Here is a 16863-nt window from a genome sequence, read left to right on the forward strand (position 1 = left end):
GGGTATTTAAAGGTCTGTTTCTAATCAGACAATGACAAGAGCTCCGACATCATGCCAGTAAGGATTTAAAACCCAGATATGGATCCAGCTGCTCTTCTATTTTGTTTCAATGCCTAAGTTTGTATTATCAGTAACAGGTGGCTAAATGTAGGCTAATCTTCTCTAGAAACTGCTAAAACATACTATAGAGTGGGATTCTAACTTGGCCTTCTGCATGACAACCTTATGAGAAGTACACCATACAAAAGAAACCATCACAAGTAAATCAGTGTTTAAGGAATTTTTATTAAACCAAGAATTTTATAATCCAAATTACGTTTCTTTGCTCAGTTATCAATTCTCACTGTCAACTAAAACAGTGGTGATATTCTGAGCTTTTCCACAGTAAAGAATTACAAAATTAAAGAAAGGAATGCTTTAAATTTTTGTACTGTGCTGAAAATTCTTTTCCCCCGGGTTTATAAAACATTAATTTGTATTTTTTATTTTACTATTTTTTTTAAATTTTAAATCAATAAGTAATCTAGGACTAGCATTTGTTTTGCTAGCCCCGGCGTTGCTCTGTACATAAGCTTCAAAGTTTCCTTTCCTTTTTTTATTTATTTTATATTTTGCAATGTTTTTCTCAATATTTAATAGTTTTTCCATGTTTAGATTTTTTTTTTCTTCGGTGAAGCGAAGTTCTAGATTGTAGTCCCGGATCTTTCTGCAAACAAAAACAATGCTGTTAGGTTTTAAGATTAAAGCAGCCCCTTACGTTTCCTGACATACGTTCTGCAACTGTAAGCCTGACAGCACTCTGGGCTTTCACAGTATCCACCTTACCAAAGTTCTTTACAAGCAGTGTATCAGAGGTAGCCCCCACTTTTTAGAGACGTGGAAGTAAAGTATCCCCAGCCTGTGATACTAGGTAAGACAAAACTGAGTCTCAAACTAAACAGCCTCTGCACAGCACAGCCTTGGACAACAGCTACACACAACAATTCGTTGCTGTAACCTGACTGTAGGTCACCTCTACTCTTAAGGCCAGCATACCAAGGTTCACCAAGTAACTACACTAGCAGTACTTTCAATTTCCACCTACTAAAACATCATGGATCATACAAAGTAACAGTTTCAAAGTCTGGGCATCTTAGTTTAGGACAGAGAACTTATTCAGCATGTGTTTATCTCCAGTGTGAAACTGTCACTAGCAAAAAAAAATATGGAAAATAAAGTAGTGTGGAAAAAAAGGCGACTCATTCTGCCTCCAAAAGGGAAGCTGTAGAAATTAAAAGACCAAGAAAAAAAAAGAAAATTCTAAGTGATCAAATGTTACAGCAGGCGTTTTCAACTGATACCTATAGGCCTGGAAAGTAAGTTCACAGACAGGCAAAACCTAACTGGACTGAACAGAGAACACACTCCTGTAACATCCTCACCTCCACAACATTTTCCCCTTTCAAAATTGTAAAGATATCACCTTTTGCCTCTTCCCGGCATGCAAAATTAAGATACTAATCCCACAGAAGGCAATGAAGAAAATCAGTATTTTAATTGACATTAAAGTTAAATTCACCAAAAAGTGAAGTCAAGAAAGTATGTAGTTTTGGCAAGTACGTAGAAATTTTAGTTTAAATCAGCTATTTCATTTTAAGGAAAATAGTGTTGGGAGTATCATTTTAAGCTTACTTCAATTCCATAGTTCTTCTTGAACAGCAGTACAAATAATAGCATTTGGCAGAACTGCTCGTTTCTGCATACATGCCTAGAACTAATTTCAGCTAAATACAGTTAGAAACCAATGCTTTAATTCCAGCTAAATAGGCACGACAAAACGTCAGTAGCATTTGCTAACCAAGAGCTACAGAACTGGACAATGGGCTTGAGCACAAAGTTTGTTTACAACTGTGACCATAGCTGCTGCTTTCTGTGGCTGCAAAGGATCCAGAGCATAGAAGCATGCTCCTTCTAAGGCCATGGACTAAGGACTACTGCCCCAGTCAACCTATAAAACTACAGTGCTCAGAGAACTTACTTATTAAACACTTGGAACCCCAGTGGGATTATTAACTGCCTTTTGAGCAGCCTCTTTAGCTTGGTGGGCTTGTAGTACGGCTACAGCTTCATCAACCTGTCAAGTAAAAAAGAAAAGTTAATAAAGGAAAGCTCAGTAATTTTTGTATATTTAAGTTAATGAAACAGTTTAAATTATACCTACAACCACCACCTGCATTGCTAACAAGAAAAGGCTAACATTACAGTTCCAGTTCATGCTAATGCAAGTCACTACCACCCTCTGAGAGAGGATATTCTAACTTCTCCCTCTCGGCCACTGTTGCACTGCTGCTACTCCACTGTGTAGACTTAACTGCTGACAGAACTAGTGTTAAGGCAAAAGTCCACCTACCTTCGAACGAAGAGACTCAGGAGACTCGAGCATGTGGAGGAGTTCAGAGTTGTCAATCTCCAACAACATACCAGTGATCTTACCCGCCAGAGTAGGGTGCATGCTTTGAATGAGAGGAAATAGACGTTCACCTAGAAAAAAAAAAGTTAATCAGAGTGACAACTCTCATCTGACAAACACAGCCTAGATTTAAGGGAAAAGGGAAACAAACATCTTGTGCTACGGCTAAAACAATTTTTTCCGCATTTTAAGACTGATAAAAGTGTACTTTGACTGTCCTTCTGCTATAAGGTATGGAGAAAGGTATCACATACATACCTAACATCTGCTTTTGTTCTTGTGGAGGGGCAGAAGCCAACATCGAAGCAGTCAATGGTTCCTGACCTTGCACATGGACAGCAGGCTGCAAATTAATTTAACACCATTTCAAAATTAAATTCTAGTTCATAATTAGGTGCAACTTTGAATATCCAATGTCCCACAACTCATCATAAACCATGCCTGCACTGTCAGAAACATGGAAGAAATTACAACTAAGTCACTTTAATCAAACAGGGCTGGTTAGAGCTGAGCGATGCTGGAGATGAGCACCATATACTTAAAACCCCAAGGCTGTAACTGCTGCCACAACGCAGAGCCTGAACTCTAGAATAACAAAGACAACTCAATCACAAGCACCCCTCCCCACCTTCCTCTGCAAAAAACACCAGCAACAGCATGGACCAGTTCCTAAAGTTACGTACCTGCTGCATAGCAACCTGTGGCTGTGTGTTAAGATGCTGCTGAGGATTACGAACACCTGCAGCATATTTGTACTGTGGTACTGTGCGTACAGCAGGAGTAGCTGCAGTGGCGGCCGCTGCAGGACGGGGACCCATTGTCTGTGTTGATGTATTAGCTGAAAAAAACCCCGTAATTCTGTATGTGAGTAATTAATTTTCTTATTTAGCCTACACTGTACAAGTTACCAAAAAAACCCACAAACCAGCCCAAAGGTAATACCCAATTTAGGTATTGTATTATAGATTAAACTCAGTAGTATTGTCAACTGTCACATCACTGGTCATATCTGAAGGTTCAAAGCTGGAAATTTACCGGATGTTACCTTCCAGTCACTTCACTAATGAATTGCTTTTCTTACATGCTATTGACAAAAACATCTGTGCAAAAAACATTCACTTTGGTTGTTAATTTCATTCTAACCTCAAAGGACACTTGATTTCCTGAGCACATGACATCAATAGCCATCCTAAAAAAGACACTTTCATGAAGTAGACAGCTAAAAACCACTACTGCCTCCTACATTCTGAGGAATTAAGACTCCACTACAATCAATTCTGGTTCGTTTAGCGATGTGCAGATTCTGCATACGTGACATGGGCTCACGGTGCTCTCACAAAACATTAAGAGCTAAAATTCTGCTTTCTCAGTATTTTTAGGTGCAACCTATTATTACGATTGCCACAACAATGTTTAGAAATGGCAGAAGCTGTCATACAGGATTATTAAAATGCACACTAAAAGAAGAAATGCTTCATGCTAAAGAAACAGGACCACAGCAGGAATCTTTGCTGTGATATTGAACTTACAAATGCTTTTGAGAGATCATGCCGATAATAAAAAAGTAGTCTAATACTTAAAGTTTGCATAAATGGAACTCACCAACACGTTGTGTTGACATGACTCGTGGAACTTGTGAAGAAGCTGGTCTCATGGTACTAAATGGTGGTCTGGGTGCTGCTGGGCGGATAGCACCAGGCATGTTTTGGAATGCTATGTTTTAGAGAAAATATATTAAGTTACATGCTGAAACACTGAATGTGAAAATAGTTCAGAAGTAGTACCACTAACACAACAAAGACAGGACCGATACCGTAACGCTGTGAAAATGTATTTGAAAGTACAAAGGTAAACGCTACGGTGCTGTTTACTGCAATCACTGGAGAGAGGCAGAGAAATGACTTACGATGAGGTCTGGCACCCTGAGCAGTCCAGCGAGGACTAGGTCTAGCAAGTTGAGCGAGTTGATTAGTAGGATAGTATGCGGCACGGTTCTGAGTCTGTCAAGCACAAAAACATCGTGTAACCACGTGCATGCTCAACAGCCCATCACCTTTCTGCTATGAAATTTGAATGCTGAAATTATGGACACACGCTAATAGTTGTATTTACTGTCAAATCTGAACAGATTTGAGACACAGTACCAAACATCTCTACACATCACTCATCTCTATACGTACCTGTGGGATAGCTGCCATGAAGTAACCTGACGGAGGTGCTGGTTGGTAAGGGTTGATTACAGGATTAGGTACTGCTCTTACACTTGCCATTCTCTGCATATACTGGTTGGTGAGATGAGCTTGGCGCTCTTCCTTACGCTGGGCTAGAGCTACATATAACGGTTTAGTAGCCACAATTCTACCATTCATTTCTGTGACAGCTTTGGTGGCTTCTTCTGGTGATGAAAAGCATACAAATCCAAATCCTTTGCTGCGGCCACCTTCCATCATGACCTGTCAGTTAAAAAAAAAAAGAGAATATTGAATATTGTATCTACTCAATTTGCAGGAGTTCCTTTTTTCAGCTTACCAGAAGTAAGACCACAGGTTTGTTTTACTGAATTGATTTATAGAAAGGAATACAATTGCTTAGTTAATAGATGTTTACTGAATACAGATTAAAAATCTCAGTGAAGTAATAATGAGCACATTATTGTACTGAAAAGTTGTTATTTTTGTCACATTACTATCAGCAGTCAAGTTTACTTCAAGAAAGGGTGATCACATGCATTTAACCTGAGATGTACAATAATCAAGAAAGGGAACATCCACATATACATCGTATGGTAGCAGGGATAAGTGATCTGGTCACACCTATTAGTTAAATAAATCACTCTTCCTTGGTGAAGGATCACTGTCCACTTTCAGAGAAAGGACAAGCACAATCTATAAACTTTACTTTACCTTTGCACTAGTGATTGTACCAAACGGGGAGAATTCTTTTCGAAGACGCTCATCATCAATCCCATCATCAAGATTTTTCACGTAAAGGTTTACACCCTTAAAGAAAAGGCAAGTTATTTTTGAAAGTAAATGGTCTGTGTAAATCTAAAAATACCATAGAATAAAGTTAGTCCTCTTGAACTGAAACTGAACCTGGTATCTGGTGATCCTGTCCTGCTTCATTTGTTCAAACTTGCGCTTCAGCTCCGTCTGCCTTTCCACCTTTTTCTGAGCCCGGCCAACGTAGATTTGTTTCCCATTGAGCTCCTTCCCATTCATCTCATCTACAGCCTTCATTAATAAAAAAGAGGTTAGCAGTGCTCTGTATTCCAGTGTTTCTCAGGCATACAAAAAAAAATGTAATTCACACAAAATGTTACGCAAGGATTCCAGAAAAACAGCTAATCCAGCTAAAATATCACTAGCTGAAATAATATACCCCAAGAACTTCCTTGCTTGAAGTAAAGCGGAAATTGCTTTCTGAGTGTGCTGTTGTCCAGTTAAAGAAAAGTCATGAGGGATGCAAAAAGCTTTTCTTATATGATGTTAGGAAAAAAAAATCATCACATAATGAAGAACTATTTCTACAGCCTTGTCTTGCGAAAGGCAGAGAAAGAAAGCAAATCAAGTTGAAAAGCTCTAATTCACACACCTGACTTCTGCTTTCAAAAGTATCATCTGAAACCGTATCATGTACCAGATTTTCTCATACTGTACGTTAAGCTACAGCTGGCGTATTTGGCTTTTATAAAAAATTTTTAATCTTTCATTAAGGAAATACTTTAAAGAGCATGAAAATAGGAACTTTTTTCCTTTATGCTGTTTTGAGTTAAAACTATTAAGATCTGAAAACTCTGGCACAGACCTACTGAATTAATTTAAAACCACAAGTCAACAGTTTATTGTATACCTTCATGATCAAAACCATTAAGCACATATTTACTGAGATACTAGAATTTTACGTTATTTAAAAGACCAAACATGTGATTCTGACTACTGTAAGAGAAACAATTCAACAATGAATGTATGCAAGACTGAACAATGTAGATGTAAGACAGACAGGATTTGTTCTAATCTCTTGCTTGTACACTTGCAGTACTGACAAATCACCAAAATGCCTTTTGAAAAGCAAACTTCATTTGTTGCCCTGATTTGTTCTGTGCTGAGTTTTTCTCCTGATGCTATGTCCCTACCGCCACAGTCAACTGACACATCAAAGCAACCAGCTGACAAAGAATTAAGTTATACAGCATACTGGCATGTTATAGACACATACACAAATTAAAAGGACCCTTCTTCCAAAGTTACTCTTCAGAGTCAAAGCAACATCACAGGGCTCTATGACTATTTTCTTACAGCTGTGCCAAACATGCTCTGTAAAACTAATAGCTTTCCTGCTGACTTTGCAGTGTGAGGTTTGAAAACACAATCCTTTCTGCCTTGCACAAATGTTTTGTGCAACCAAAATGGATCCAATGATTCATCCAGGTTTTGCAAAGATGTAATAATTTACTCTGTATGATGGACAGCATGAGGGAGTCCAAAACTCATGGAGACCTTTAAGTACAACTCCAACAGGTTATTAAATGATTCAATATTCCCCATTACTACACTAGTTCCAGCTGTCTCAGAGTATCTTGACTTAACAAGCTCCTCAAATCAACTGATATTTGCTCACAAGAAAGCATTCTAAATGACAGAAACTATGCTAAGTCATTTAGGAAGTAGACATCTGTTTCTGCAGTGTCCTTGATGAATTAAAAACCCTTAAGGAATTCACAAGATTTCAGATCACTCCATGAAACACATTATTAGGGTCTCTGATATAGAATTCCTAAAACAAAGTTCAAAAGCTTACTTTTTGGGCGTCTTCATGTCTTTCAAAACTAACAAAGCCAAAGCCTTTGGATTTTCCACTCTCATCGGTCATAACTTTCACACTTAGGGCAGGACCTAAAAAGAGAATGAAATACTTATGCTTCGTACACAGAGTGTATTCTCTTCACATTTTGAACACACTGTTTAGAAGACTTAATATTTAGTTTGTTTCACTTCTATTACAAAGGACTCCCGCACCAGTAATATTATCTAGCAAACACCACCCATTAATATAAAATTGCCAATTTGCCCTGATGCTGAACTTCAGCCATTACAGCTGAAATCTGCCGTGCTGAATTTCTCTCCTACTGTATTTTCAATCAAAGTGGGGTAGGAATTTCAAAGTGAATGAAATTGTTTTTCTCATTAAAAATTACAACATTTAAAAAGCATTAGTGCCTCTTTCTTTTGAAACAGGAACTGAAAGCCAAAGAGAAAGCCCTTCTATTAGGTATGTGCTTCACCATTTACCTGGCTGGGCAATTCCAAACCTGGGAAAAATTGCAGTTCACAGACTCAGCTAAGACAGATATTAGCAGCTCAACTCACTACTGTTTCAAACACAGATACTTCAACAGTGGAAAGGGATTTCCTGCAAATGCTGCTTAGGGCTGCTACAGAATAGCTCACATACAAGACTTTGTCCTGCTTTATGCGACAACCACTGGAGAACAACAAAAGCATGGAAGAAAATACAAAAAAAAAAGCTGAGGCTGAAAATAAAATAATGCGCCCTATAAACCAGTATAAGAATCTGCAAGTGAATTAAGGAGTTTGCCATTGCCTATTTTGATGGTGACACATCACATACCTTACTAGATCATATACTAGAAAATTACTGTCATAATTTTGCTGCATGTACAACTGAGGATCAGGACAGAACCAAACAGCTTGCCAGTGGAAAAGTCCCTTGTAATTTTCTATGAGGTCAGTTACCACAATGCAACTGAATAACAAAAGCAGAGATGCTCTGAGTAAAGGTAAGTCTGCAGGTCAATGAAAGCAATAGCAAACTCATTTGTCATATATCCTGCAAGGAATTAATAACATTAATCTGTAATAAAACAGAAACCACTTCTATTTGCAACTGAAAAAAATTTGCAAAACCCGTTCAAAAGACTATTTAGGCACAGCATTTTGAGATTATTGGAAACAATTCTGATGGCAGGATTATATATGCTATTCTGAGTATTTACAATTCTGCAGTGGGTATCACTGCACTTTGAATCTGAAAGGGGAATTAAGCACTAACTTGTCAGTACCTTTTTTTTTTTTTTACTTTTTTAAACCAACATCAGACAGCCAGCTGATCCCTTGTATTATAAGGCACCGTACAGATAAGATACAAGAAGTAAACTGAAGTTCACTCGTGTTTATATAAACTTAAAGTTTAAGACATTACCAAACTTGCCAAAGAGTTCCTTAAGTCTCTCATCATCCATGTCTTCTCCAAAATTCTTGATGTAAACATTGGTGAATTCCTTTGCTCTGGCTCCAAGCTCTGCCTCACGTTCCTTGCGGGATTTAAACCTTCCAACAAATCTAGTTGCAGGAAAACAGAATAGTGTAGATTTAAGCAAGTCTGTCAAGGTTCAAAAATGTACTTGAATCCCCTGGCATCACATTTTATTCTTAACCAGTCTCATTGCTCATTACAGGCATGAAATTCTTTAGATAAATATTCCCGATAAAGCTCCATCAGAAAAACAATTTCACTATCCCTTGCTACATCAGCGTGCTTATCACAGTTACTAGCGTAACAATGCTTCCAAGCCATCAGTGAGACTGTTCACTCTTCTAAAACAGCCTTTGACAACAGGAGCTGGACAATGACAAAGAGTACCAGGTAAAGTGGCCAAACAGAAATTCTAGAGATCAGCATAATCCCTCTGCCATACTAAAAACTTGGCAGCCTTAAAGCAGTTACCATTCTCCAATCCCATTTTTAAGCAAGGGATTTTTTTTTTTTTTTTTAATAGGGATAGAGAAATAAATAGTTCATCTTGCTCTTTAGTCAAATACCATTGCAAATTGGTTGGGAACACCAAAGTTCAGTGCATACAGTCAGAGAAAAGACAGAAGCTGAACACAACACCGCAACCCAAGGAACTGCTCTAGTACAGGCGTTACATGGCTAACGCGGATTTCTGATTGTAGTAGACTTCTGCTCTCCAATTTTATGCTATTGTACAACTTTATAGTTCCAAATCTGACAAATCCAATAAAGCAGCATAAGTAACTCAACATTTTCTTACAACTTTGACAACTTCTTCACCCGATTTATAGCAGCCAAGGATGGTAAGAATGATAGTGCAATGTGTTCAGCACATTTTGATAGTGAGTGAAGAACTTCAATTCACTTTTAAAAGCCTAGCCTGAATACAAATTCAAAGCAAAATTAACCATCATGATGTATTTTACCAAACAAATATTTACATAAATCGTGTGCTTTTATGCCTACATGTTGACCTTTTTTGACTAATTTGAAAAGGTTGTATAAAGATGGAAGCTGAGTAAAAACACCCACAGTATTCCAGTCAAGCACAGAACAAGCACGAAAACTGAAGTTTCAAAATACATTCTTCCTGTCTGTGGCTTGATCCATCCATCTCTACATGTAAAAATAACCCAGGATGGTAAGCTGATGCTGATTTCTCTTATCCTTTTTCCAAACCCTCTCAAGTATTTAGAACTATTCTTTTGCAACTATACCAAATACCATAATGATCTCTTAGCCATAGCTGTGAAGCACACTCACCTCAACCCCCCAAGCCTAGATATCACTAACCAAGTAGCCAAACAACTATTTTTCCCTATAGAATAGAACAGTCATCATATTTAAAACACTGTGTTTCTGAAAGTTTTATTTTCTACCCCTGTTACCTAGATATGCCTATTAACAGACATTCATATAAAAACATCAGTGTAATCCAACTGCTATTCAGGACTGAGTAACTCTGGAGCTTAAGTTTCATCCAAAAAATGGATCGCACACCTATCTCACAACTCTCATAAAGGAAGTATTATTCAGAATACCTGATGGATTGTGTTTTATCTCAGACCAGTAAGATCAGAAAGCCAGAGAAGTTCCCAAGTCCTCATTACAGCAATGGCTTGTAAGACAACTAATACAACAATTTTTTTCCCCCTAGAGTCCATTATTAGCCTTTTCTGAATTTATTCTGCCTTCAGAATAGGCAGGTGACACAACTCATAGTATTGCTAGAACTAAAATTCTAAATCCTCTTCGAAATTAGAAATTTTCAGAACAACTTGTCTCTTCTAGGTAAGTTTTAAATATTTGTCTGCTGTAAAACGAATTTCAGTCTGTTGATCCCCAACTATGTATTCATGTACTTACACTTTGCGGTCATTAAGCAGCATACCATTCATTTTTTCAATAGCTCTTTCTGCAGCTTCTTGTGTCTCAAAATGTACAAATCCATAACCCTTGGATCCATTTTCATCACATACCACCTATTAAAGAAAAACCCTGTTGTAATACCCACGGAATGTTTCTAGCATAAATGGAGGGGGTTTGTGTCAAACCATTAAATGCACCACTAACCTTACAAGACAGGATATTTCCAAAAGCAGAAAACGTGTCATACAAAGCTTTGTTATCAATTGATTTGTCCAAGTTTTTGATGAAGATGTTTCCTACACCACTTTTGCGTAGAGATGGATCGCGCTGAGACCACATAATGCGCACTGGTTTGCCTTTAATGACGTCAAAGTTCATGGTATCCAAAGCTCGTTCAGCTAGAAAAACACGGAATTATTAGGAAACGCTGCAGTTATCTTAATAAGCACACAAATAGCATTTGAAGTACAATTCTTCATAAAATTTTTACTATTTTAAGTCCAGCACCACCAACAAGATGCAAACTCAAGCCTCCAATGTAAATAAACCCCACTCTGTTTTATGGAAGTAAAAACTGGCAAAAGCTGCGCTTAGGAGACATAAAGGAGGACACTTAGGAGACATAAAGGAGGACAAGTCAGCTGGACAAGCTGCAGAAATCCCAGCAGCCTAAAGGATTGGACCCTGCTATGAAAAGACAGTCGGGTGACAGCAGTCATATCGAGTGATGGCAATTACAACCCGTTCCACAGAACGAAAAGTTTAACACTGGTGAAAATCAGGTGGCCTCTCCCACATCATGTAGGTGTATATTGTATCAATAAAAATGCTTTTAGTGGTACAGCTTGTGCCTACACAAGGCCTTTTGCAAACATTAACATAAGAACTCCTAACTCACCACTACCCCTCAACTGACAACATTTCTTTGCCAGGTGGAGTTCAAGCCTGGTTCAGGCAGCTGTTCTACCTGTGACGAAAAAGATTGGTGATGGACTTCCAGCCAAGGGACAGTTCAAAGAGATTTAAAATTAGCACTTAATTTTGAAAATCTGAAATTACATACATTAAAAGCTTATGATGAAATCCATACAAGCTCAATGAAGGTGCAGGCACTAAAAGAGCAAAATGATGCAACATAAACCAAGTTTTGTTCCTCCAATGTAGCAGTTTTTCCAGTAAAACTCCACAGTTAAATTTCAAAGCCTGAATTTAAGATCTCAGTGTATTTATACAGGGAAGTATCAGGTCGTCTTCAGTTTTCATATGTCCCTTCAAAGCAACATGACATGTCTGTGATGTTTTAAGTCAACGAAGTATCTTAGCAAGAAAGAGCAACAGTTTTCAAGCTTGGCAGACATATTTTATGACCTCCTACATTAGCTCCCTTTTGACACTGTACCTGTACATCTGGAAAAACACTGAAAAAAGTCCCAATAAATACCTGAAGTCACACCCATTTGCACTAAACTCACTTTACTGCAATTGGCATATAGCAGAGCAATGTGATGTTAAGAAGAGTGAAATCGGTTTAGTATTAGTTTAAAAACAGTAACCATGCCAGTTAATTGCCTTTCTTAGGAGAAGGACTAAGGGCCAATCACATTGTGAAAACCCTTATTTTTATGCTTTTGTTCTCTAAGTGCTGCTTTTATCTTTAGCTATGTTGTTGAATATCATGGCCAAACAAAATTTGCAATTATCCTCTGGTTCAGCTGGTACACATTTTATGTCCTTTCTTGCCACACTGTCAGATTACAAGTGAATTTGAAGATTATATTCTCCAAAAGACATCTGTAGAAGTTAATGAGACAGACATATAACATTTTCTTGTAAAAAAAAAATCATCTATTGATACTATTAGCATATTCACATGACAGTATTAAGTCATCAACTGATTTAAGCTGAAGCCACAAAGAAATACGAGCATTGCCAGTCTTTTAAGTAAGTTACTTTCACAAAGGTTAATATAAATTAAGCAGGAGAGATAAAACAGCCTAGCCACTGAAAATGAGAAACAAAAAAGCACTGGAAAGCTTTACGCTACAAAAGAAAAAAAAAAAAAAAAGGATGGCTAAAAAAATAAGAGCTGTTGGTATCAGACTGGCCACAGTAGAAATATCGAACACTTTGGTACTGCCCTGGAAGTCATGAGAATTATTACTGCCAGCATCAGCGAAAGTGCCAGCAACAAACAGTTCATTATTTCCAGAAGTAGTAACAGGGCTTCCTTTACTAGAAAAGAGGCTTTTCTAATTCATGCTAATTGCTTCTAGAATAATCCTGATACTCCTCAAAAATGTGTGTTCCTGGACACGTTTCCCAAACACCTGACCCAGACTGGGTCCATAGTAGCCTCCACAAACACTACCACTTTCAACTAACAGTGAGCACATATCTTAGACCAACACAATTTCTCCACAAAGACAAGGACAGCATGGAAACTCTCAACAGCTCCTCATCTCTTCTCCGGAGCAGAAGTACAAGAAATTTATAAAGATTTCTGCCTAACCAACACCACACTCATTCCACGACAGATTTAAAAAACTTACTAGAATACATCCGCAGCCAGGTACAAGCTTCTCTTATTAAAACTGACAAATTAGCAAAATTGGCTACTTTCATTACATTTCAGCCACAAAAGGCTGCCTGCTAGTTTCCATGAGGTTATTCCATTCAGCAGTTAACTTGTTACAAGGGGACACACCTACCCGTGCTGGACTTTTGCTGATTCTGCTGGAGCTTTTATTGAATGAGTCACCAGTTCCCATTTTAGTCATGAGCAACTGGACAGTCCACTTTAGTAACAATTTCAAAACCACACAGACTATACACTTCATGCTAAACTGTGCTAAATGTACATAGCAATAGCTATGAAATAATAAACCTTTGTAAATGTAACCATTCAAAAAATCTGAAGGGAAAAGCGCAGTTTCAGATTACTCAAGAATATTTCTAGTTTAGTGGTTAAACAAGATTGTCTGGGCTTTACTCTGGACTATGACTCAAATTCTGAAAAGTCACAACTATGAAATGCGTGCGTACCTCACAAATGTGTCATCAGGCCTAATTAGTTCTTGGAAGAGGTTTGAGATCCCTAGTTTACAGACAGCTGGTAATGTCAAACACACCTTCAAAGACATGTTTCAAAACCCGAGCTAGTTGTTTCTAGCTGTTCAATAAGCATATCCTGAGATTTAGCTAAGAATTAGGCTAAACCAGGAGAAGACAGTTAGTTTGGAATCAAAATGAAACCAGTATTACTGTAAGAATAACCATTCATCCTTAGAGCTCCTATTTCAAAGGTTTCAGTAAATGGATCGAATGATCTATGCAAAAAAAAAAAAATCAGCAAAAGCTGTCTAGGTATTTGCCAAGAACACCAAATTCTAAAAATGTTCCCAAACTATAATCACACAATATCATTTAAGTATATTTTACACAAGTGCTTCCAGATATGTGCCAGATCCAAGTTTGATACAGGTGAGAAACACTTAGCTGAACTGGACTATGTGTAGAATAAAGTGTGTGTGCTTCCCAAAGTCTGAAATATACTTGTAACATCTGCAGCAACAGCATTTTCGTAAGAGGTACATTCGCAAACTCCGCATGCAAGCACTGCTCAGGTGAAAAAGCTGTATTTGTCCCCACGTTTGACAAATTGCAAACTAAGTCACAAAACGTAGGGTTGAACAGGTTGCTCAACTAATGACAATGACAAGGTCAGCTCTTACAGAATTCTGTCATTAGGAAGGAGAAGCAGCATTTGAATTACCTTCAACTTCTGCCTTGACATTATCATACCACAGTACTGAACTGTGCTAACCTCTTATTTTTCTTTTTTTGAGAGTATACTCTACCATAGGTTTTTATCAAATGAAAGCAAAGTACGTTAAAATAAGCATTCAAATTGTCTCATCCCAAGCAATGGCTGACTAAATTAAAAGCTTTCTGAAGTGAGAGAGCTGATAACAGGTGAAACATCTGCCTATTAAAAAGATGAGACAGTAACTTTTACTACTTACACACAGATATCATCAGTACAGCAAAGTCTGATCTGATAATGGCTACATACTAAAGCCAAATTTGAAAGCCAGTTAATCTAAGTACTTGAGAAGTTTGTAATTCAAATCTCTCACTTTCATATGCTTGAAAATAAAACCATTATAATAGAAAACTGTTTACTCAAAACGAACTATGTGCTAGCTGGCCAAATTATTTTTTGCTTTTAATTGGACTCCCCATAACTTAGAACTAGTCACCTTTGGTTCTTTTATCGAAACACCCTCCAAATGAACAAGCCAGTTAGCCAAACTCAGCACAAACACGACTAGAACCACACGGGAAGTTTCTTTGCTGATACAACTTTAGAGAACCAGCAACACGCCCTGCAAAGCAAGTTTAGTAAACGCACACCTTGGGAAACAATGTCCGAGAGTTCACTGAGTAGGGAAACGGATCAGAACGCAGCTTACTACGTGAAGAGCAAGCAAGGGAGGCCCAGGTACCTTCCCCCCCCTCCCCACACGTGACAGACCTGCCAATGCCGTTCGAACGCATCACGCTTTGGCCTGTGTTTTCCCTGGACGCCTGTGACACGACCAAGCCATCCCGGTACGTCCTACTTCCTTCTTTCGGACTCGTAATCACGCATACACACCCAGCTCCGGCGGAGTTATTACCAGGTGCTAATGACCACGATGTTTTCTCCAAGCTGCCCTTCATCTGGGATTCCCGATGCGGCCGCGGACGGACGTGCCAGCCCGTGCAACAGCCGCCCGCACACCCACACCCGCTCCGCGGCCGCCGGCAGCCACCCGGCCGGGGCAGCTCCGCCAGGCCCCGGGCTTTCACCGGCGGCGCCCGGGCTCTTCCCCGCCCGTCGCCGGGGCCCCGCGTCGCCTTTCGGTTGCGGGCGGCGGGGCGCGGAAGCGCCTCCCCGCCCCCCCCTTCCCCGCCACGAGGCGCGGGCGGCCCCGGGCCGCGTGTCAGCCAGCGCCGGCCCCGCCGCCAACTTCCCCCCGCCCGGCGCCGGGTTCGCCCCGTCCTGGCGGCACCAACACGGCCGTGGGGCCGCCCGGGCGGGCAAAATGGATGCGGGGCGGCGGCGAGGCGGGCGGAGGGGGGGTGGGGGGGTGCCGGCCGCGCCGAGCCGCGGTGGGGGCGGGGGAGAAACATGGCTCCTCCGCCGGCGGCCACCCCAGCTCTCCCCTCACGCCGCTTCGCCCGCCGCCCCCCCGCGGCCCGACCCCCGAACACTCACCGTCGGCGGGCTGCTGGAAGTTGACATAGGCGTAGCCGAGCGACCGGCGGGTGATCATGTCCCTGCAGACGCGGATGGAAAGGATGGGCCCGGCAGGGCTGAACTTCTCGTAGAGCATGGCCTCCGTCACGTCGGGGTGCAGGTCCCCCACGTAGAGGGAGGCCATGGGGTAGCTGGGGGCGCTGGGGTTCATCCTGCCGCCGTCTCCCGGCGCGGGAGGGCAAGGGGGGGGCGCTGACGAGGCGAGGAGGCCGCGGCGGCCCGGCGGTCCGTGAGGGCAGGGGCCGGCGGTGGCGGCGCGGGGGAGGGGGCACGCCGGAGACGGATTCGAAACTCAACGGCTGCGGGAGGCGGATGCGCGGCGGCGGCGGCGGGTGGAAGGGGCGGGGGGGGGTCTGGCTCACTCCGTGCCGGGCCTGGCGAAGGTGGTGGCGGCGGCTGCTGCTGGCCTCGGCGGGGTCGGCTCGCTCTGTGTCTCCTCTCGGCTGCGCCGGGTCCGGGGGCTTCGCTTCACCGGGTTATTTTATATCAAACCGGCCGGTTGCAGAAGGTTGACGGGAGGTGGAAGAGGGAAGGATTATTTTTTTTTAAGGTTTTTTAGGATTTTTGGATTTTTTTTGGCTTTTTTAATATTTTTAGTAATAAATGGTGCGGCGGGGCCGGGCCGGCGTGTCCGGATGTCCGGAGCACACGCACTGCGCACACAGCTCCGACGGCGGCCGGGGGACAAGGGGGAGGCCGCCGCCCCGGCCGCGCACTATATATACCCGCCCCGCCCCCACCCGCCCCCACCGCGCCGCACGCCACGCACCGACAGCGCGCACCGCGCAGGCGCCGCCGCGGGGGAAGGCGGAGAGACGCGCAGCGCCGGCGCCCGGCCGGGGGGACAGCAGTTCCGGCGCATGCGCCGCGGCCGCCGGGGGAAACAGCCGGGAGGGAGCGCGCCTGCGCCCCGCGACGTCACCGGGGG

General features: G+C 41.4%; 1 protein-coding gene across 1 annotated transcript; it reads right to left on the reverse strand.

Annotated features, from left to right (window-relative positions):
* Window positions 1-265: 265 nt before the first annotated feature.
* PABPC1 (poly(A) binding protein cytoplasmic 1) lies at window positions 266-16132 on the reverse strand. The gene is made up of 15 exons (XM_086466290.1): window positions 15894-16132; window positions 10838-11031; window positions 10631-10746; window positions 8672-8811; window positions 7250-7344; window positions 5545-5682; window positions 5353-5448; window positions 4630-4902; window positions 4356-4449; window positions 4052-4162; window positions 3133-3287; window positions 2708-2792; window positions 2390-2520; window positions 2018-2113; window positions 266-706 (listed from the first exon to the last, which is right to left on the reverse strand). The coding sequence occupies exons 1-14, from the start codon at window positions 16084-16086 to the stop codon at window positions 2021-2023; spliced, it is 1914 nt and encodes a 637-aa protein (XP_086322416.1). The 5' UTR covers window positions 16087-16132; the 3' UTR covers window positions 266-706; window positions 2018-2020.
* Window positions 16133-16863: the final 731 nt, after the last annotated feature.

This window comes from Leptosomus discolor, chromosome 5, assembly GCF_034619465.1.
Source record: "Leptosomus discolor isolate bLepDis1 chromosome 5, bLepDis1.hap2, whole genome shotgun sequence".
NCBI classification, from domain to species: domain Eukaryota; kingdom Metazoa; phylum Chordata; class Aves; order Leptosomiformes; family Leptosomidae; genus Leptosomus; species Leptosomus discolor.

Excerpts from the sequence above, each read along its gene's own strand:
- PABPC1 (XM_086466290.1), bottom strand. The coding sequence starts at position 16,086 with ATGAACCCCAGCGCCCCCAGCTACCCCATGGCCTCCCTCTACGTGGGG. Across the intron at positions 5,683-7,249 it reads GACATGAAGACGCCCAAAAA|GCTGTAGATGAGATGAATGG; the intron begins GTAAGCTTTTGA and ends TTATTAATGAAG. Across the intron at positions 4,903-5,352 it reads GTACAATCACTAGTGCAAAG|GTCATGATGGAAGGTGGCCG; the intron begins GTAAAGTAAAGT and ends TTTAACTGACAG.